The sequence below is a fragment of the Oreochromis niloticus genome, linkage group LG17 (genome assembly GCF_001858045.2).
Source record: "Oreochromis niloticus isolate F11D_XX linkage group LG17, O_niloticus_UMD_NMBU, whole genome shotgun sequence".
In the NCBI taxonomy this organism is placed as follows: domain Eukaryota; kingdom Metazoa; phylum Chordata; class Actinopteri; order Cichliformes; family Cichlidae; genus Oreochromis; species Oreochromis niloticus.
The window spans coordinates 36,444,304-36,465,554 of NC_031981.2; the positions used below are offsets into that span (position 1 = coordinate 36,444,304).

At 41.7% G+C, this 21,251-nt stretch overlaps 1 protein-coding gene across 2 annotated transcripts; it reads left to right on the top strand.

Annotated features, from left to right (window-relative positions):
- The first annotated feature begins 287 nt into the window (after positions 1-287).
- On the top strand, positions 288-21,063 carry nap1l1 (nucleosome assembly protein 1-like 1). Of its 2 annotated transcripts, XM_005475556.4 has the most exons (16): positions 288-442; positions 4,488-4,526; positions 5,587-5,675; positions 7,914-8,016; positions 9,974-10,115; positions 11,408-11,488; positions 11,881-12,009; positions 12,177-12,248; positions 12,324-12,463; positions 13,026-13,171; positions 13,274-13,293; positions 13,786-13,908; positions 14,061-14,093; positions 14,180-14,230; positions 16,149-16,187; positions 19,190-21,063. In XM_005475556.4, the coding sequence occupies exons 2-15, from the start codon at positions 4,510-4,512 to the stop codon at positions 16,152-16,154; spliced, it is 1,152 nt and encodes a 383-aa protein (XP_005475613.1). In that variant the 5' UTR covers positions 288-442; positions 4,488-4,509; the 3' UTR covers positions 16,155-16,187; positions 19,190-21,063. The 2 variants fall into 2 exon arrangements, with proteins under 2 accessions (XP_005475613.1, XP_003449837.1); XM_003449789.5 differs by lacking the exon at positions 16,149-16,187 and having other exon boundaries at positions 19,190-21,060.
- Positions 21,064-21,251: the final 188 nt, after the last annotated feature.

The following is a 21,251-nucleotide window of genomic DNA, read 5'->3' on the forward strand; positions in this document are numbered from 1 at the left end:
CTTGCACGATGAAGGCAATGGAGCTGGTACTGGTGCTGATGAGATTATTGTGATCATGACGATCGTGGTGTAAAATTAATCACTGGAAATGAAATGGTGAAGAACTTTAAGACGCTGATTAAGAGAGAATTGTGATAATAATGAATGAATGAGGTGATGAAGAGCAGCAACCAGATGATTAGAAGACTATAAGGAGGAGGACCGTAACGATGTTTCCTCATCCTCTGCTTCCCCCCCCTAGGGGCAACCTCACCGCCGCCCCTCCCATGCTCAGCGTTGCCCCGGTGATTGCCGGTTTACGTGATGACGTCGGATGTATATGAGCGCAGGCGGCGGGATCTCTCTCCCTTTTACCGCCATCGGAGCGGAGTCTCTTTCTTCCTCGAGACCGCTTCACTGCGTAGCGCCGCTAACCAAACCAGCCTCCGGCTAGACAGCGAAGGTAAGAGACAGGAGTTGGAAATGGCTTCAGCGCTAACGCCCCAAACTTGGTCGTCGTCCCCGAAGTTGAATTTCAGTCCCACTGTATGAGCGAACGGCGGCAAGAGGGTGACAGCGCTGCTTTTGCTAATGCTAGTCAAGTCAGACAGTGGCAGCAGCCATTGAGACTGGCTCCACCATGATGTGTGTTAACGTTACACGCGATTTGGAAAAAACAATAAAACAGCGTTTATGTTCGTCCGCTTCCACCGGACTGTTTGGCCAGTCATTGCATTCGCAGAGAGGACAAAACGCTGGCCAAGTCCGGCACTAGTCGGCGTTTTTCGACATTTGTTGACACGTGTCTCCTATCTTGTAATTTTGGACTTGACCTTATTTTTATTTTTGTGGAGGATGGGTGGGTGGAGATGGAGGGGGACTGTTCACGAGACTGAGCTTTACTGATAACGGCACACGGCGTTTGGTTGAATTGGATAGTTGGTTGTATTGCATAAGGGGAAGCTGGTTAAAACGTGGTGCTGGAGCGTTGACACCACTTCCTAACTGGCCCATATTTTCTAGTTACGGCACCGTGTCTGTCGAAGCTGTTCCTCCCACTTGCTCTGCCCGAGTAGTGCGCATCGAGCTAGCAGCACGCAAGCTAGCTTTAACTAGCAGCGCGCACACAAGAGCTCTTTGATACTAGACTGAGGCAGGCCGGCTAAAGTTGGTCTGTACACTAGCCGGGGTCCGGCTTGTTTTGTGTAGGTAAAATGAGTAAACGTTTCAACAGGTTGGCTGCCAAATGAAGCTGAAATGTGGTTTCAGCAGGCAGGCACCCACCCGGGGCTTTTTGTTAGTCATGAATGGGTCGACATGACTTCAGCATGCAACACGTGGTCGCTGGGCAGGGATAGAAGAAATGGCTATCTTGAGTAAGGGTCTGTCTTTGGGCCAGTTTCATGTTTTTCGGAGAATGTTGCAATTAGTCTTCTCCAGGGAAGACGTAGGTGGGTTTAAGTTGTCTTTTTTTTTTTTTAATGACAGTTACACTCCAAACAACCAAACAAGGTGGGAACAGCTTAAATCTGTTTTGTTGTTCAAATGAATCATATAGCTCTGGAAGCGCTGATGTTATCACTTTTCACAATGAAAAAACAAGTTGTTGAGGTATTTTAGGGACTTAAAAACAATGAGGCATGCTGTTGATATTGACGCAGGTTGGCCTGGGCAATTTGATAGAAAATGCTCCAGGTTGGTATTGTCCTGCTTGCGGTGCATAATATACCCAAGTCTTTTTTTCGTGCATTATAAGCCAACTGCCCCAACTAAAAACACTGTCGTCTCATTCTGCACAGTGAATTTTTTTTTTTTTTTGTTGTCCTAAGAGCTTTCTCCAGTACTTATCAATAATTTGGAGTAATAGAGAACACAAGGTGGTAGGGATGGTGGGTGTCATCCAAGAGTAACATGAATCACATGTGCTTTTATTATTCCTAGACACTTTCAAATTTCTTCATTTGTCAGTATAAACTAAAAAGTGAAAGCCTGAAAACGTTTCTTGCCATTCCAAAAGTGGCAGACTGCAGGTTTCATTTGAGAAATGGGATGTGACTAAAGTCACAAACCAGCCAACAAGGCAGGCTTCTCCCTGAATCAGTTATCCTCCGCAAGAGGGAAGGAACACATTGATCTGTCATGTGACTTTTCTAAGCTAAAAGTGTCATATCAGCTCTGCAGCTGAATAATCTTGGCGTATCGGCTGAATATAGCCCACCTGAGATAAACAGTTATGATATGCTGCTTTGTTGAAATAATTTCCTTGCTCGGTTGAAAGACCTACATAGACTTTTGGTTTCGATTCTAATTTGACAAAAGTTAAGTGTAGCAAATTATAAGCTCCTGGGCTTTAGTTCTTGTAGCCCTGCAGCTGCTAGTGTTACAGGCTAACAAGGGACAGATTTGCCCCTGGGATGACAGGTGAATGTAGTTAATGAGCTGATGAGTTGGGACAGCAGCAAGAACATGGCAGTCAGGAAAAGGATTAGGGACCTTTTACCATCATCGGCACTTTGCTAAAATGTCATTGTGTCATTCAGGTGTTGCTAGGTCAGTAATGATTCATATAAAATGTGTCTTGTAACTTTGTCATGATAAAGTAGTGCTAGTCAAAGTCCATTACGCTTTTAAAAATTGAATAATTGTTTTTTTTTTTTTCTTAATGTGAAAAAATGGGGGGGGGAAAAATACTTTGGCTCATGTGTTCCTCCATGGCACTCAGCTGCCTCTTCAGTGAGTCTCGGGTCCATCCTTTATGGGTTTTAGCAGTTCTTTTCCTGCTCCATGTCACAATTGCATGCAAGTCGCATCCTAGAGCCAGTGGAGAACTGGTTCCTGTAGTGCTAAGCCAAACTGTACCAGGCTACAGGAGTAGAAAAGGGACTGCTGTCAAGCAGCTAAACTCCTAGCTGGTGGAGTTGGAATATGTCTGTAGGGAGAGGCAACTGAATTGCATCAAGGACTCGCCACCCTAATCAGTCTCTCTCAGGGGAAGGTGGCCTTGGCTGAGTGGCAAGGGGGTGGGTGACTAACAGCCAGGGTTGATCCCATGTAGACTGGGATGGGACTCTTAAAATAAGCATGTGATGGATTTAGACAAATCCTGAGTGTTTAAAAAAAAAAAAAAAAAATTATTTGGAAAAAGAAGTTGAATCTTTTGAAAGCATGTGAAAAACAAAGTGTTAACTTAATTATTTGGGAATGGGTGTGTTTGTAGAGATTAGCAAAGTTTATTTGAATATTGATCATAGCAGGTAATGAGCAGCCACAGCGCTAAACAGACTGCTGTACTGATCGGCAAAGGACTAATGAGGAAAAAATGCCATTCATATGCATTAAAGTCATTTTCAGTCTTTTGTTTTTAATCAGTGTGAGAATGCCTCATAAGGTTCTGCTCTGCTTTGATCTTTCGTGAGATGCTGTCAGTGCTCTGTTGACTGCAGCCTAGGGTTCCTTTTATATGCATTTTTCATGCATTTCCTCTGGAGTGGTGGGTAGTGCTGTGTGTGCACTATTTTCAGGAGTAGCATTACTTATACAGCCAGTTTAGTTTCATTTGCATCAAAATGGTGAGGCTGCAGTTTTACATTTTTAAAATTATACAATAAAAACTATATCATTTTTGTTTTGTGGTAATAAAAAGGGAAGCGTACTTGATATACAGTAACTCAAGTTTGTGGTTTATTATTAGAGTTCTCCAACAACATTGTGGGGCGCTTATTGCAGAAATTTGTTTCTATTTATTTGTTACTGTGGAGGTGCTCAGTAACATTCCAGTAGCTGTTTAACAGCACAATGAATGACTGTTAAATTTAAACACTCAGTATCTTTACATTAGCTTAGAAGTTGGTTGTAAATGGTGTTTAACAGAAATCTTAGTGTATTAATTAAAAACTTGAATGCACATTAATATCCTCAATGCCCCCACAGATACCTTTCCTTTCTGCAAGTTCTTAATATTAGTGGAAATGCCAGGCTTTTTTTAATTTTTTTTTAAGTATATTACATAAAATTGCTCAAAGTGATGGTATTCACCCTTTAACTGCTTACTAGAAAAAGATGTGCAAAGGTAGAGATGAGGCTCAAGAGATGGATGAACTGCTGATAAGACAGCCCTATTTTGGTTGTGGTCATTATCTCTGAACTTTCCACTGTGAGAACAGAAGTTGCATAACATAAAGCGCGCTATAGCTCAATCATGCGTAACCTCATGCACGTCTCTTTGGTGCCCTCTGGTACTTAAACAAATTGCACTACACCTTTGTGCGTATGAAATTTCTGCCTATTGTCATTAAATGAATTACTCTTGCAGCCAGTTTTTAAAATGAAACTAGTCCTTTTGAGCAGGTTGTGTTAATAAGTTGCCGTCTCCTAACCTGGTTAGGATAGATGCAGCTTTGCCTTTAGGCTGAACAATTTTGCCAAAAGACTGTGTAGTGCACACCTCTGGTAAGAATAACATTTTATGCAGGATTTCTAAGCTAACTGGTTCTGCTCTTTCTTTCTAGCATCTCTTGAGACTCGGTTAAGATGGCAGACATTGACAAGTAAGTACATTATGTGGTGTTGGTAACTAAGATTAAACATTTGTCTTTTCTGTCAACTCAGTTTTTTTTTTTTTTCTTTTCTAAGTTGAAGGTGGCATTTTTTATGCTTATGAGGTACACCTTGACTATACCAAAAGCAGAACCATGGAGAGGTCCACATTAGTTGCGGTAAAGCCCGACAAAGGGTTTGCTACAGGTGCTTCTGTTGGGACACCTGTCAAAGCATCCACACCCCAGCTTTTTATTCTAAAATTCCTGTGTTGTTGTTTCAAAAGAGGCAGTGATTTATTGTTGCACACTCTTTATGATATGAAATTGGACTTTTTAACATGAAGCCTACAGTAGTTGCACATGTTTTTGGAGCCAGCCTCATGTGGTTTTCAGATCAAGAAAGTGCCCCTCAGGTTAAATCTAAGGGTGCAGTGCAGTAGGATCTCCTCCAGACACCTCTCCAACAGCTAGGGCTACATTTTTTTATTTTTTATTTTTTTGTTAAATGCGTGTGTTTTTACAGGCCACCTTTAAAACATGTATTGCTCTGTAACAATGGCCCAATGGGATGGAAGCTGTCTCTTTGACTCTTAAATTCCTCCACTCTTGGGCATTGATTATTCACAACAGTCTGCAGCCTGATGGAAGGATGAGACAGGCTGGTGAAGCTGTCTTATGTTCAGTATTGAACTCTGATAGTGTTGCATCTTGAAGTCGGGCATCATGTTTCACTGCTTTGAGCAGCATCATGGGTAAAGGCAGACTCCAGTTTTGATTACTGGTGAATTTTTAGAGCTGCACAGCATCACTGCTGGCCCTCACTCAGTATCAGGATGATCTTGGGCAAGGTGTGTCAGCATGGCAGTTGGCTCTTCTCAGCATAGAGCGCCAGTCATTGTAAGTCATGCTATTACTGCCACATGATGTGGCTGGCATAGTGGTCAGTGGTCAGCCTAAAGATGCCAGGAGTGTTTTGGTCAATCTTAAATGTTCTTTCAGAAGTACTTTGTTTTGTGTGTTTTGGCTAACATTTCCACCTTCTGTCCTTCCCCTCCGTCTCCTCGAGCAGCAAAGATCAGGCTGAGATGGACCCAGCAGATATGGAGGATGTTGAGGAAGTGGAAGAGGAGGAGACAGGAGAAGACGAAAACAGCAAAGGTAAGGCAGTCTGTGTATCAGTCAACTAAGCAGCAGTGTTTTGGTTTTGGCTGCGTCCTACTTGTATAGTGATGAGTTCTGAACACTCAAAAAGGAACTCTTTTTATTACAGGGTGATCAGACACATGTATATAATAAATGGTTTTCACATTAACTTTCGAGTGCCAGGATATGGACACAGGTCAATATTGTGCACTTCTGATACTTGAGAAACTAAAGACCTACTGGATTAATTTTTTATTTTTAATAGCGGTGTCCTCACGACAGAAACCGGGATGCTAACAGTATTTGTTAGTTACATTTGTTAACTCGTGTACAGTGCTAGTAGCAATCCTGTTAGATTTCCTGACAAGCTACACAGTTCAGACATCTCATAGCCCATAATGTGCCTCAGCCTGTGGGGTTTTTTTGTTGTTGTTTTTTTTTAAATCAAACTTGAGTTTTTTGCATGACATGATTCTAAATTCTGGTTGAGAGCTGGGAGCACTGATCTGTTTTATTTTGGGATCTCGATGCTGTTTATGCATGCTTTGATCCTCAATGGTTCCGACGACTCCTCACATATTGGCCTACTCCCGGCTTATTGTGGCTAGATATAGATTGCTGCTTGGGGCTATCTTTTTATAGCTAGTTTGAGCAGTCTTTTAAAAGCCAGACTTGAAAGAAGACTGATTCTGGCTGCCTACGACTGATCTGTCATGGCGGCAGCACTTTAAGGAAATCTGTACACGAGGCCTGGAAGCCGGGGGAGGATTATAAATGCATGAGTAATACATGGTTGCAGCCTGCTGGCGTTAACATGCAGTGTAGACCCTCATTAAGAAATCTTTTGAGATTTCACACATGAGGGCTGTTGTGGAACACCTGTAACTTGGGAATCGCAAGCTCTGAACATTTGAGATTTTTAACTGATGTTTTAGCTGAATGTAAATCTATTAATTATATGAAGCACCCCACGCCCCGCAGATACTTGTCTGCTTTATTGTAGTTTTATTGTCAGTAATGCTGTAGCACAGGTACTGTGGTGTTGTACACTTTACCTGTAGTGTGTGGATGCACTATAGAACAGTTCCTGTGGTTGGTAGATTTGGTAATGATTAAAAAGTTTTTATTGCTGGTTGTGTATTAGCAGCACCTTGGTTGAAATTCAGTTACTACTACAGTCGTTCCAGTAAGCTGAGCCGATAGACTTTGACTTGAGGTGTGTTTAACGTGGTCCATTATAGTTGCTGAACTTGCCCCTGCATTTACATAACTTGAAAAATGCGCGGCAACTGCTAGTTAACTTAATTCTGACAGTGCTGCAAATGGGTTTTAACACAATTCAAATCCCCCTCAGTGTGTATAGCTTTAAAACCTTAAATTTAACAATTGAAGACTACAGGGGGATCAGTTTGTAAAGGTGTAGTGATGCTTCTCTAAATCAGTCTAATGTGGTGGTTTACACACAGGTCAGTGGTTCAGTTTCAGCCAGAGACACAAATCCACTTTAAGGTTCCTTCAGGAAGGTTATCCAGTGTTAAACTATGCCAAATGAAAACATGTGGCGCTACCTGCTGTGCTGACCCCTTGTGACAAGGGAAGCAGCTAAAAGTAGTATTTATTTTGTCACTTCATAACAGCCCCCTTCTTGTGGTTTTTGGTCTACCACAGAATTCTACATTAAAGCATCTGCTTAAGGAGCTGATTTTGTCTAAATTCAGAGAAGCTTATTTATTTGACTCAGTGCAGCATCCCAGACAGCTCACTGATTTTTGGCTTGTAACACACTACAAGCAAAATGTCCAGGATGTGGCAGCAGAGAAAAGTGACTTCCAGTCTTTTTAATCTTCTCACCTGCCAGCAGCAATCTGACTGAGCTTTGATAGGTGTGAGCAATGTGTCGGACACTTGGGTTGTACCATCTGTCACCTGTCTGGCTGCACAAAGGAAGAGCACTCTTTGACTGCTGAGCATATATGTATATGCAGCATTCATAATGCACATAACCAGACATCAACCTCTGTTTCCACACTTCAAAGCATACAGCAAGCGAAGTACTTAAGAGCACTCCACCGAGCAGTGATGGAATGGTTACAAAAACAATTGTAAAATTGTTATTGTGCGTCTCCTGATTTGGGTTTCAATTATAAATCAGTATATTGAGCATAGTTTTAAATGAATCCCACTCAACATCAGTTCTGAGATGATGCTCAAGTTCTGCTCATAGATTTCTTTTCACTGTATGTTTCTCTTCAGCTCGTCAGCTGACTGTCCAGATGATGCAGAATCCACAGATCCTGGCTGCGCTGCAGGAGAGGCTGGATGGTTTGAATGGCTCACCATCAGGGTACATGGAGAGGTGAGGGATGGCTCATTTGTCTTGCCTGAGCAGCACACAGGCAGCTTTGAATTGAGAATAATGTAGAGACTTTGTATTTGTTTTTATGCAGGAGTTGTATTCACTAAATTTTGTTCAGTAGATCCCGCTTTTTCTTTCTTTAAGTCTGGCTGTTGGCAACTGTTGCTGTGGGCTATCAGTCAGTTACAGCAATCACTTCCTTGCAAATAGACAAGCAAAAACATCCACCTACAATCTACATGCTTTAGCATACTGATGAGTATCTGAAATGGTGACTATATCTTGTTGAGTAGAAATGCAAATCAGTTTGAAGTTGAGGTCAGCCACACCAGCGGCTAACGTCAACGGTACAGTCAAAACAAGTGAGTCAAGAGTTGATGAGCATCTACCAGTGTGACACTACATGGCCAAAGAAATACAACCGGGTGGGCTTCTTACATTGAAGTGGGAAGCCTCAGCCCCTGCCGAGGTCAGCTATTATCATCTCAGATGCAGTGAAGGAGGAACGCATGTTGAGTTTCAAACATCACTTTGTAAGGACAGCTGGATTTGAATTGGGTATGCTGAGGCACATAAAGGTGAGATGTATGGTAATAGGAAACCCCATTTTAATGTTACAGACCACTTCCAGACTGTAGGCAGTGAAACATTAAACAGAAGTTCAAATAAGACAAAATTGTCTGTTCGTATTAAAATGCAAAATCCAAAGTCTAGCACTGTTCCTTCTCAGTGTAAGTGGCTGTGAGCACCTGGTGTGTCCTTCATAAAACAGCATACCAGAGAGCCTTTAAAATAAATGCATACAATGGTGTTGTGGAAAAAGGACAGTGGGGCACTGAGCATTTCAGGACATAGTACTGGCGTCAGTTGTAAATGATGAGGGCTGCTTTAGTGGACGAATAGCTGTACAGTGACTTATTTTGTGTAGTCACTTGAGTTAACATGGATCAATTTGTTGCCCGAGTCCAGGAAATGTAATCACAGCTGACGTGAGTCATAGTTGAAACGAAAATAATCCAAGTGGAGGAGATAGTTTTAACAAAAACCACACTGAAGGACGCTTCCTGAAACAGCCGACAGTTCAGTCAGTGGTTGGGGCTTCTGAGATGCTAGGTTGTGAGCGTCGCTGTGTGTCTTGGCTACAGGGCTGAGCCACCCACTGCTCCTCTTCAGCAAAACCATCAGCAAGCAGCTCTTTGATCAACATGTCAAGTGTTTGGCAGTCACCACCAAACTCACCGGTTACATCCCAGCACTTGGGACTCGCATTCCCCTGCCAGGCTAGTGCAGGCGTCTCTAATTTACCATACTGCAGAGAAACCTGACTCGGTGCAGTCTCTCTGCACTTCTGAGCCTGGTTGACTATTCTGCAAGATCATTCAACAGATTCTAAAGATATAATTGGGATGTTAAAGTTGCAGGGTGTCCAAATGGGACAGCAGAGATGTGCACTGCAGAAATATGGGGTCTGATCGGAAAGAACAAGCAGAAAGAGTAGATTTGCATTACAGGATGGAGAATTTATTCCACCATCAGATAAATGCACTAAATTGAAAGCTAGCTGAATGGAATCGGTAGCATCCTACAAAATAGGTCTGTGATGAGTTGGAAATGAGAAGCACGGATGTGATGAAATGGTTTCATGTTCATAGTTTTACTGTGTTTAAAATGTGTTCTTGGAAGGGCCATCCAGACTCACTATGATCCTCTGGAGAGAGTACTTCTGCGCACTTTTTTGCCATTCTCTAAAGCTCTCTCAGATTAACTTCTAGAGGGGGGTCCACTATTTGCCTCAATCACTTTTTTTTTTCCCCCTGTGACTTAAAATTTTTTGTAAGGGCTAGAAAACGAATGACAAGCAAGTGGATATCCATACTTTTTTTTACTTGGAGTTTAAATATTACTTTTCAATAACCAGGATTGTCCTCATGTCTTCTGCTCATGTGTCCTCCCTCAGTTTACCAAAGGTCGTAAAGAGACGTGTCAATGCTCTGAAGAACCTGCAGGTCAAATGCGCCCACATTGAAGCGAAGTTCTACGAGGAAGTACATGAGCTGGAAAGAAAGTATGCTGCCCTCTACCAGCCCCTCTTCGACAAAGTATGTTTTTGGTTTTGTGTATATTATGTAAAGAAGTCATGGTTAATCACCACAAAGTAAAACTTTCTGCGTATTATGTGTTCCAGCGTGATACAGCCACTCTTTAGAGTCACTCCCAGTAAGACCAAAAGCCTAATTTTGTATGGTTCTTCCCTTTACAGCGACTTATGACATAAATGAAAATTTAAAAACTGTCTTTTGAAAATGTTTTTATTTTTATTTTTTGGAGGAACTGTTGAATCACAAATTCTACTCTTCAGAAGAAAGTTGCACCTAGCTTTGGGATGTCGGCACTCATTATGCATCCACTTGTTATGGATAAAGTTAAATTCATGTCGTCTTTATTCAGTCCAGATATTTAAGGGAAAAAAAAGCCCTCATAGGCCTGCAGCTCTTGGGTTACATAATCATTTACCTAAATATTGATTAAATATAAGAATCTGCTGAGTGCTTGATGAGGGCCAAAGCACTCGATTTGAACAAGGAGAGACTTGCAGCTCTCACGTTGTAACTGGACATGAGTAGGTTTAAATATGCATTGATACTGATGTGTTTGATGCTTTCTCCTTGAGCATCATTTGCCTCGAGTGCACACTTTCTTGGATCTGTGAAGCTACATCAGGATTTAGAAGCAGCTCAGGGAATTTAGAGCTTGCATAGAAAACGTATGGCTCTGGTCTGCTGTTTGAACACACTCCATGTGTGTAAGTGTATCTATAGTAACCATAGCTTTTTCATCATTCTTCCATTTGTGGTGGAGCCAAGAAAGCAGCTTTTCTCAGATATGCTGCAAACCTTTGATAATCTGGGGCCAGAATTTTTCTGGGAAATGAAATGACTTAAAAATAGTTACTCTTAAATGTTAACTGACAGTCAAGTAAATGCTTTAAGCTGACTTGTGTTGAAAGGTTTGCTTTGTGTTGCATCAGAAGGTGATGAAAGAAGAGGTTGTAAGAAGCCCCTTTATGGATTTGGATCACACTGTTGTACTGCTTGTAACATAAATGCATGATCCTTCACCTTTGCTGTGAGGACTGCGTTCAAGCTGCTATTCTGGGTGTTTCTGATGTCACTAATGCAGTGTTAAAGGCACATTTTCCTGTAAATAAACACTGTTTGAAATGACTACTTTGCCATTAGAATCCAGAGATCGCTTGTTCTCATACAACTCACAGAATGCAGGATTTGTGTATTTCGTAAGAACTGATTTGCTGTGGTATAACTTGCAGTATAAAATAAATGCATGTGTAAATTTGTAATTCAGACGGTACTCTTCTCTCGTTTCCTCACAGAGAAGTGACATAGTGAAAGCAGCTTATGAACCCACAGATGAGGAATGTGAATGGAAAGCGGATGAAGAGGAAGAGCTGACAGTAAGTAAGCAGGGAAAGATGACAAATACACCTGCATGGTTACTGTATGGCTTTCTGCATTTTTCTGCTTTCACATTTCATACGTGGACCCATTTGTCTTCCCAAAGTGACTGCCCAGCATCCAACCGTCACTGATTTCAGACATCTGCTTTGCAAAGAGTGGATTAAATCTGTACTATGGTGCTGCATGTGAAGCTAGTTTTTTTTGTTTTTTGTTTTTGTTTGTTTGTTTGTTTGTTTTTTGCTGTTTTTGTTTTTTTTAAACACCCCCTTTGGTCATTATTGTTCAGTGCTGTGTGGTTATATATGTGGACAGGGTGTAAAATATTTTTTGGTTTATTTATTCACCAAACGCACATGCAAATATTTAGAAGAAAACCTCTTTTAACCAGGATGAGATGAAGGAGAAGGCCAAGTTGGAGGAAGAGAAGAAGGATGAGGAAAAAGAAGACCCCAAAGGCATTCCTGAATTCTGGTTAACAGTTTTCAAAAATGTGGACCTGCTCAGTGACATGCTGCAGGTAGGTTTACACACACAGAAAATGGGTCACAGACAGCGACTACTTCTCTAATTCAATAATCAGGGTTTGCTTCCACCTCCTGGCCAATAGCTGTATGGGCTGGCTGGTGTGGTTTTTAACAGCTTTTCTGTGTTCGCTTCTAAACCACCATTCTTCCCTCCCCTCAGGAACATGATGAACCCATCCTTAAGCATTTACAAGACATTAAAGTTAAATTCTCAGATCCAGGACAGCCAATGGTAAGTGTGCCTCTCATACTTTAAATGCCTAAAACCAGTCTGACTGTTTGCTCATCAGCCTCTTGTGTTCACCAGAGCTTCACATTAGAGTTCCACTTCGAGCCAAACGACTTCTTCACAAACACAATGTTGACAAAAACCTACAAGATGAGGTCAGAGCCTGATGAGAACGACCCCTTCTCCTTCGATGGGCCAGAGATTATGAGCTGCACAGGGTGAGTATCTGCGATCCTTTTTTTTTTTTTTTTTTTCTCTCTCTCCAGTTTTTTGTTTTCTAAACAACCTTTGATGCACATAATAAAATGCTGGCAAAGAGCTTATAATTTCTTCAGTTTTACACCTCATCTGTCAAAAGCTGATGGGGTGGTGCTGTTGAGTGGGCAACGTGGCAGCTTGTGAAATCGAACAAGCTGACATAGGACTTTGAAAGTCATACCATAGGTGCATCTACTAAATATCTGAGACGAGTTTGAACTCTGTGACCTCGAGGTCACAATTTATAAATCAAATGTATACCAAACTCATATTAACTAGGAGGTTGCGGGTCAGCACTGGTGGCCACCAGTATTTTTGCTTCATGCTTCTACCTGTACCCCACCCCCACCCCCCTTTCATGAATACAATATCCCTCCCGTATTTCTGTTCTCCAACCAAAGAGGCAGAGGATAATCAAAAGTCCTTGCTGGATAACTCCTCCATCCCAGACGTTTTTTAGATTTGACATTTCCAATGCTGCCTCCTGACCTTGTTTCCATTGCTCCTTGTTTTTGACAACAGCTGCACGATTGACTGGACAAAGGGCAAGAACGTCACATTGAAAACAATCAAAAAGAAACAAAAGCACAAGGGCCGTGGCACGGTCAGGACGGTCACCAAAACGGTCCCCAACGACTCCTTTTTCAACTTCTTCACCCCACCAGAGGGTAAGAATGACATGGCAGAAAAGTTGACCGTTGCTATACAGAGTTTGCACCAGTCTGAGTTTTGTTTGCATTGTTTAATTTTGATCTGTACTTTCTTTGCAGTCCCAGAAAATGGCGAGTTGGTAAGTTGGTGCTTTTACACACTGACTGTTTCACCTGGGATGTCTTGTGATATTAACTTGAGCTTCTTTATACAAGACGTACACTTCCAACCTCAAACATTATGTAGTGACTTAAAAACATGATGTGGTGACCCAGATAATTAACTACAGTCAAGGTCAAGGTTGTCAGAGTGGCTGACTGTGAATCTAAATATTGAGTAATACTACAAGCAAAGCCACTAGAGTTTGGCAATAAAAATTGTTTTCTCAACATTTGATTTTGACCAAATTAAAATTTTATCACAAACTAACTTCAGCTGCATCTTGGCACATCTTAAAGGCAAACCTCAGTGACTGACAGGCCAGAGGATTTGTACTCAGTCTTGTACCCGTTCTTCCCTCCAAGGAGGAAACACAGTTCAGATGCCATTTGTAAAGAAATGCTGAATCAGGGGCAGCTCTGTTTGCTTTCTCACTTTGTTCAGGAAATGCATGAATAAACTCTGATTTCAGGATGAGGATTCGGAAGCCATTCTGGCTGCTGACTTTGAAATTGGCCACTTCATCCGTGAACGTATCGTACCTCGAGCGGTGCTCTATTTCACAGGAGAGGCCATAGAGGATGATGACGATGATGTGAGTGTGGGCATTTGATATCTTGGGTGGGGTTACAAAGTGATTGAGTTGTAAGTTGGGAATTAATTCAACTTGAATAAGATTTTTTTTTTTTTTTTTTTTTTTTTTTAAAGGCATGAACCTGGCTCTTAACAAATGTTTTTCTTTTACAGTATGATGAAGAGGGAGAGGAGGCAGATGATGAGGTAAAACCACCAAAAAACTACCACATGACACTAGAGCTTACATTTTGGAAGTTGTAGACTGAAGTTGCCCTGTGCTGTGTGTTCAGGAAGGTGAAGAGGAGGCTGACGAGGAGAACGACCCCGACTATGATCCCAAGGTGAGAGAACACGTCCCTCTAAAGATCTCTGGTGCTGTGAGAAAAGACCTTACTCAGCAGTTCTCAACTTTGTTGGCTCAGGATTTTCTTACTTAAGGCGATGGATAGCTTCATGAGTCACTGCGTTCAGAATCTTTCTGCATAATTTTCTGTCACCTGAGGATCCTGAGCTGCAGGTGGAGAACAGCTGATTTCAACATACAGAATACATACTGTCAACAAATGCATCTCATTTTACACCAGCTTTAATTTGCTTCAGCTTCTGTTCTGTTGTGACCTTGATTTGTCCTCTGTTTAAGACAGAAAATGCATCCAGTTGATATTTTCTCTTTTTAGCGCTCCATTTATAGTTTGACTTTTACAAGGTGTTGAAATTTGAATGCTGCATGTTGTTGTTAAAGCTAAAGTAACACAGATACAGTATGCCTGAAACAAAAGGACACTAGGAAAAAAAATCCTTCAAGTTTGTACAGTTTGTGTTGGAACGACTAAGCTTTTGAAAATCCTTTTTTTGACACTTATTTTGAAACATTACCTAAATGAATTTCAGTTTTGGTGATGGAGGCATAAAAATGTCATAGAACTGCCAGACAGACTTTTTTTTTTTTATTTTATTTTTTATAAACTTAACCCTTCAGATTATAACTCTGCTACAGTCTTTGCTGTTGCATTTATGGCTTCATTAGGCCAGAAATAACAAAGTTTAGTTGTCCAGAATTTTAGCCAATAGTTAAAGTATAAAATGTTTGGCTTCCTGCCATTTTTCTGCCACATTTGGACAAGGTTTTACCTCATTTTATGTTAACTGCCCAGAAATGTATCAAAATCTATCTGCCGGTAAGCAGTTTACTTCATCGCCTATTGAACAAATTCATCTGGAAACCACGTCAATCTTAGTCTAAACCTTAGGTTGGATATAAAACATGGATTTAAGTCACAAATGACTTCAATATTAAAGTCATAAATCAAGGCAAAAGTAGGTGCTTTTTCTCTCATCCCATAGACACAATCAGACATTCCTCCTCACCCGAGCTGCCGCTGCTGCCTACGTCCCTAGGATTCCAAATTTACTGTAACCTGAACACACAGCTGTGTTTATTGTGACAGTCCAAGTTATTACTACTATGTATCTTTACTACATTATGGTTACTCAGCACTGGGCTGAGCCAGACCACTTTGTAAAGTATTGTGACTGAGAGCCAGGGGTCCTTCATCACCTGTCAGTAAACACTGACTACATTAGAAATGAACTTGAAAATGCATGGAATGTAAAGACAACATTATACAGTATTTATCAGTTTAACATTGCTTGAACACCCGTCATGGTCAGCAGCTTTTAATGGGCCAGAAATTCTGTACCCATCTTTAACCATTTGAATAGAAGTGGGCATGCACACGCCAAATGAAGTGCAAATCTGATGAGATTTGGCCTAGTCCCACTGAGACAAAAAAATAACAGGTTGTCTCCTGCGGGGCTCTTTGTTCACTGAGATTCTCTGCATCACTGCGTTCTTGATGAAGGTAATGCAGCTGAAAAAAGCTGTGAGTAAACAAAAGCACTGCAAACGGCAGCAAGGTGCATGAAAGTCTCTAATCAATGGACTCGGTGTCCTTTTGTAGGTAGTCATATTTGTAAGGTAGGGTTTTTGAGGGGTTACCTGCATGACCTTGCGTGTTGACTCATTTGGCCTGAGACTAGTAACTTTGGTGTAATTCAAACTGAAGAAGCTGTTGAGTTTGACACCACAGCATGTAAACAAGCATGAGCTCTGCTGCTTCTTTGCTCAACTAAAACATCTGACATTCTGTATTCTGCTAGTTTGGCTTTTTTTTTTTTTTCTCCTATTCATTAATGTGTCTTCATCACCTGTCACTTTGGCATATTTTGTCAGCTACTCTTTAAATTTTTCCTCACTAGGTTTAAGTGGTGACTGTAGAAAAAAATAACCCTATCCTGGTAGGTACAGCTCATGAATTGTCAGCTTTTCCACCATCACATCCCCCCCACCCTTCCACCCCCCCCCCCCCCCCACCCCCACCCCCACCTCTTGATTTTGGGTTATGGCTTTTCCATCTTTGTCTCTCTCCACCCTCCCTTGGCTGCTGTGTTAACACTATCCTGACTTACTAACTCACTGGTTTGGCTTCTTTTTTTTTTTTTCTTCTTTCATGAAGTTTAACCCATATAAGAGCTCTGCATTTGCACCTGTATCATTTCTGTATGTTGAAGCGAGCCCAACCTTCTTTGTTTTGTCCCCACCATGTTGAACTCTTCCCATGCACAAACACAGGCTAGTTCATCAGGGTGATGATTTGTTTGGCAAAAATGTCCTTTTTGTTTATCTGTGTGTGAATTCCCATTTAAATGTCATTGGTCTGTTCGTCCATGAACGTCCTTTGTTTTCGTTCATGACCTCTGTTCATCTGAATGCTCTAATTCAGGGCTGCTGTAATGTCTTAATGTCTGGTTAAATGGCTCTCAAATGTCTCAAGAGCCCGTTACAATTCATTAGAACCTGGAGTTCTGGTAGTATATGGAGAAAGAAGCTCAGATGCTGCAGCAGAGGTATTGGTTACAGACAGGGCATTTGTTTTTTGAATGCATACTTTGAAATGCTCATTAAAAGCCACATGTGTTGAACGGTGGCAGCAACGACCTCACTCTGTAGTATTGTGTGTGGCATCAGGCCATAAAGAGCAGCCTTGAACAGCTGCAGTGTGCCATCATCACCTCTGCAAGTGTGTAATGTCTACTCCAAGGACGTCCCACCCTGAGTGTGCCGGGGGCTTAATTATCGTCTGTGTGCTTTTTAAACCTTAATTTGCCCCAGTGTTTCGTTTGTTTGGCAGCTAATTGATTTGATCCCAAGTCCCTGAGTTTATGTTTAAAGTGTTGACATTTGTTATTTTGAAAGAGCTAATGGAAAATGGGCTCTTATGGCAGATGTAGGTCTCTCCAAAGTATGTACTGTTAATATGGAGTCCCATTATTCAACTTTGCTGGTTTAAAAAACAAAAAACAAAAAAAACCCCAGCCATTGTTAATTTAATTAACCAGTGGAGATTATGAAGTTAAATTTTCAAAGTCACTGAATCTTTGGCAGTTAGCTGGTTTGATGTTGGTATATCAGCCTCTAATCAGCAAGTTACACAGAAATGTCTTTGTTTTTTCCTTTTAGTGAACAAACATTCTCATTATTATTTTTCTCCAGAGGAGTCATTATGGGACTATCTCACACTGTGATGGAGGCCTCGAAACTCCAGTATTTGTCTGCATTTGTTGAAGATTACTGAGCTGAATTTCTGTCCTCACCATAAGTTAAACTGAGGACAGCAGATTGTTCTGTTGACACACCCCATCAAGAAGATCCATCAGCTCTTCGTAAAATGAGATCCATCATGTCTGTAATGTTTCAGAGACCTCTGCAAGTTGTCATTTCCTAAGGCACCAAAATAAATTTCGGCGTTCTCAAACGGCAACATATAAGTCTCAGAAAAATGAGAAAACTGTTTATCTAATGAGAAATTACTTTTACCTTTACCTGTCATTTCTGGTTGCTCAGAATGTATCAAGTTAGATGAGTAGAAATGTGTTTACTGGATGAATGTGCTGATAAATGGAACAGAATAATCCTTTAATCCTTTGGCACAGCTGATAGTAAGAGAATGAAAGTGTATTCTATGATGTTGGAAACCCTTCTAAGATTTTAGGCTCACACTGATTTCTCAAGTGCTTAGTAACCTGTGAGTGTTGAAAGATGAAGGTTGTCTGAGGGTACGTGCTTTAAGAGTCGCATAAGATTGACATGCCTCTGGTAGATGCCAAATAATGTGCGTTAAAGCAGGAACTGTAATATTGCTGAAACTAGCATGTTAGGCTGGCATGTTGGGGATGCTGGCAGCTGATCGTGTTTGTGCAGTAGAAACTGGTAGGTGGGGATGTGGTTCTTACTGAAACATAAGCGCACAGCCACCTGAAGTTTCTCACTCACGACTGTTTTCGACTGTAGTAAATTAAAAATGACAGGAACTCCTAGCTGTGTAAAAGAAATGCTTGCAATATTTACAGCTCACTCAGGGCACTATAAAACTCCAAGCCATACACATCTCGCTTTATTTTATCCATTTAGGCACTTTATCTCCCTCACACCTGTGGTCAGCTTAGAATCCTCCATTCACTTGCATGCCTTGGGCTGTCATTGGCTGCGTAGATATGGTGCCTTTTTTTTTTTTTTTTTTTTTTTTGATACCATAGATGGTTCACAATAAGATCTAATGTTAGACTTCCGCCGTGAGAGTCAAAGACTGCAATGAAAATGGCTGGAAATTCACAGAAGGAATTGACTGTGGGGGGCGGGGGGAGTAGTAGTAGTAGTGAGTGTAGACTTCACCGAAGTAAATCAGTAAGCATTTCATCATGAGTGCTCTTACTCTTACACTCCAAAAGAAAAACGTTAAATGGCTATCTAAGGTTTGTCATCATTTGGCCTCATGCTGATACAAAAGGACATATGGGGAAAGATTTATATGAAGCACTTAAAGGTCACAAGTTGCATATGATCATTAGGAAAAAATGTTAGCTTAGCAGAGCCAGCCTACTGCTAAGCTAACCTGCTGTTGGAGCTTCCCACGGGAGTGCACTCGATCCTCTGAAAGTCATGGCACTTAGACTTTAAAATGGTCTCACCAGCACCCTAAAGAATCCCTGGCCTGATGTTTATTTACATCAATACTGTTTAATACTTGAAAAAGTATTTTCATACTGCTCTCTGTCTAATGTGAATGTGTCAGTCATCACATCCTTCTCATTTCTGTTGCATTTAAAAATAGCTGAGGTGAGAAGTTTGAGTTTGTAGCTGCTTGAGTGTGGTGGAGTGGCTTGACTGTGTGTGCATGTCATTTGAATGAGTCTGTATGGAGCGGCCTTCATCTTAACACCCACCATCCTGTTTCTTGCAGAAGGATGCAGCCCCCCCAGCTGAGTGCAAGCAGCAGTGAAGCCTGACCCGGCTGCCTCGAGGATCAACTGCACTGTAACAGCTTCTCAAAAGAAGAAATATATAAACAAAAATAAAAAAAAAAATAGTTACTTACCGCCTTATAATGTTTTGTATTTTTCTTGGTAGAGAACTTGGAGAAAAAAAGGTTTCAAGATTTTTGTTACAAAAACTCATGGTAATATACTGGGAGCAGTGTGGCTCGATATACATAGTATTTTACTAGACCTGTTTCCTCCTCTTCCTTCTCTGTACAATAGTTAGACTGCAGGAAGATAACCTCCCTCAAAAAGCATGAACTTGTTTCTTCACTGCTAAACTAGTTTGGGTTCTTGTGAAGTCTTTTGTTGTATTTGCTCTTAGACAACAGCTGTGGTTTAGACTGGCATTGCGGCGACACCAATCTATATATCCACTCCTCCCAGCTAAATTCCAGGTTGTCCCGGTGATTTATTTTAGCTTTTGTTTTCTAAACTCTTAGCGGGGACTTGAGCACGTAAAAGAGAACACACAAAGCACTGTAGCATTTCCAGACAGGACGGATGTGTTACCTGCACCTGAGTGTCCATTCCAGTTTATTCTGTGGGATCCACAGTTGCCACCCCTTCACCCGACACCCCCCCCACCCCACAATTTCTTTGGGAATTCCTGTGCCACCTGTGCTCAACTGCTTTCTGCTTAAACATTCCAGTAAACAGACTGGCTGGCCCCATTAGTGAACCTCTCTTAAAGAGTCTGCCATTCTTCCACCGGACGGACTGTTAAAAATTATATAAAAACTGACGTTTGCAGTGACTCCTTTGCTCCTATGGCTCTGAACAGCCGACTCTCTCGAACATTCCTTATCTTAAGAAATCTCTGGAACTGGTGAGACAGTTTGTTAGGATGGCCTAGTTTGGGGACACATAGCCCTGATAACCTCACGCTTCAGGCTCCTCGAAGGCTCGCAGTAGTGTGGCTATCGTCTTTTTCTATAGCACTTTGTTACTTGTGTGTGGTGTACCAGTGGTGTCCTGTCATCAGTTAACTGTCCAAGTATTCAATGTGAGCAGCCCTTTGACTCCTCCCACCCCACACCTGAGGGGATGCGGGAGGGGGTGCTGCTGTAACCCCGCTCTGTGGAGTTCAAGTTGTGCTATTTGGTTTAAAGTGCATTACCGTTGTTGTCGGGGAAGGCACACTAGTCCCGTTCAGGGAAGCTTTATAGGAACAGTGTTGGGCAGATGTAGCACAGTGGATGACGAGGGGAGGGGGTGGAGTGTCAAGATCGGGCTCACACCTCACTTTTTTCCTCTTCGGTTTGTTTACCCCCTCATGTAACCAATTCATGTCTCATGTGAACCTGATCCCAGTAGCTGAGGTCATGGTTCATTTTTATCACTGTGAAAGAAATGGGGAAGCGTGATAAGGCCATTGTGTTGGCTCATGACCCACCACCCTGCCCACCCAAACCTGCTTCCTTTGTTACACAGAATGCCTTGGAAAAGGTTGTCGGAGCAATACTTAAAGCCAGGAGAGGAACCGAAATGAAACCGTAGCCTTGCTCCCTCCCAGTCCTTTAGCGTCCCCCCTCCCCCATTTCTCTCCTCTCCGCTCGGTTGTGAGAACAGCCACGTGTTGGTTCTCACTGGGGCATCATGTCCACTGTGGAGATCCAGGGTACTTGGCATTCTGCAGGGAGTATCCAGATCATGTTCATTGGAAATGGACCTGACTGGATTTCTGTGGGGGCGTCCTTCTGAGCAGCTGTTGTCAAGGCAAAATGCTATGCTACAAAATACTAATGTACTCAATAACTGTACGTGTATGTTCATGAATAAATTGGTTAAACATGTATATAATGGCTGACTCTTTTCCTCTCCCCTCCCCATCAAGTTTTTGTCTGTAGAATATTTAAATCTGTCATTCACATCAACACATTGCTTTGCTTGAGTATTACCCGGAAACTACAGCATGGTTATTAGATTGCCATCAAAGTAAATTTGCATGCCCTGGCACTTCTTGTAGTCGTGCATCATAAAATA

Coding starts and splice junctions, on each gene's coding strand:
- nap1l1 (XM_003449789.5), top strand. Junction 12,249..12,323: donor CAGATCCAGGACAGCCAATG/GTAAGTGTGCCT, acceptor TGTGTTCACCAG/AGCTTCACATTAGAGTTCCA. Junction 14,231..19,189: donor ACCCCGACTATGATCCCAAG/GTGAGAGAACAC, acceptor TGTTTCTTGCAG/AAGGATGCAGCCCCCCCAGC.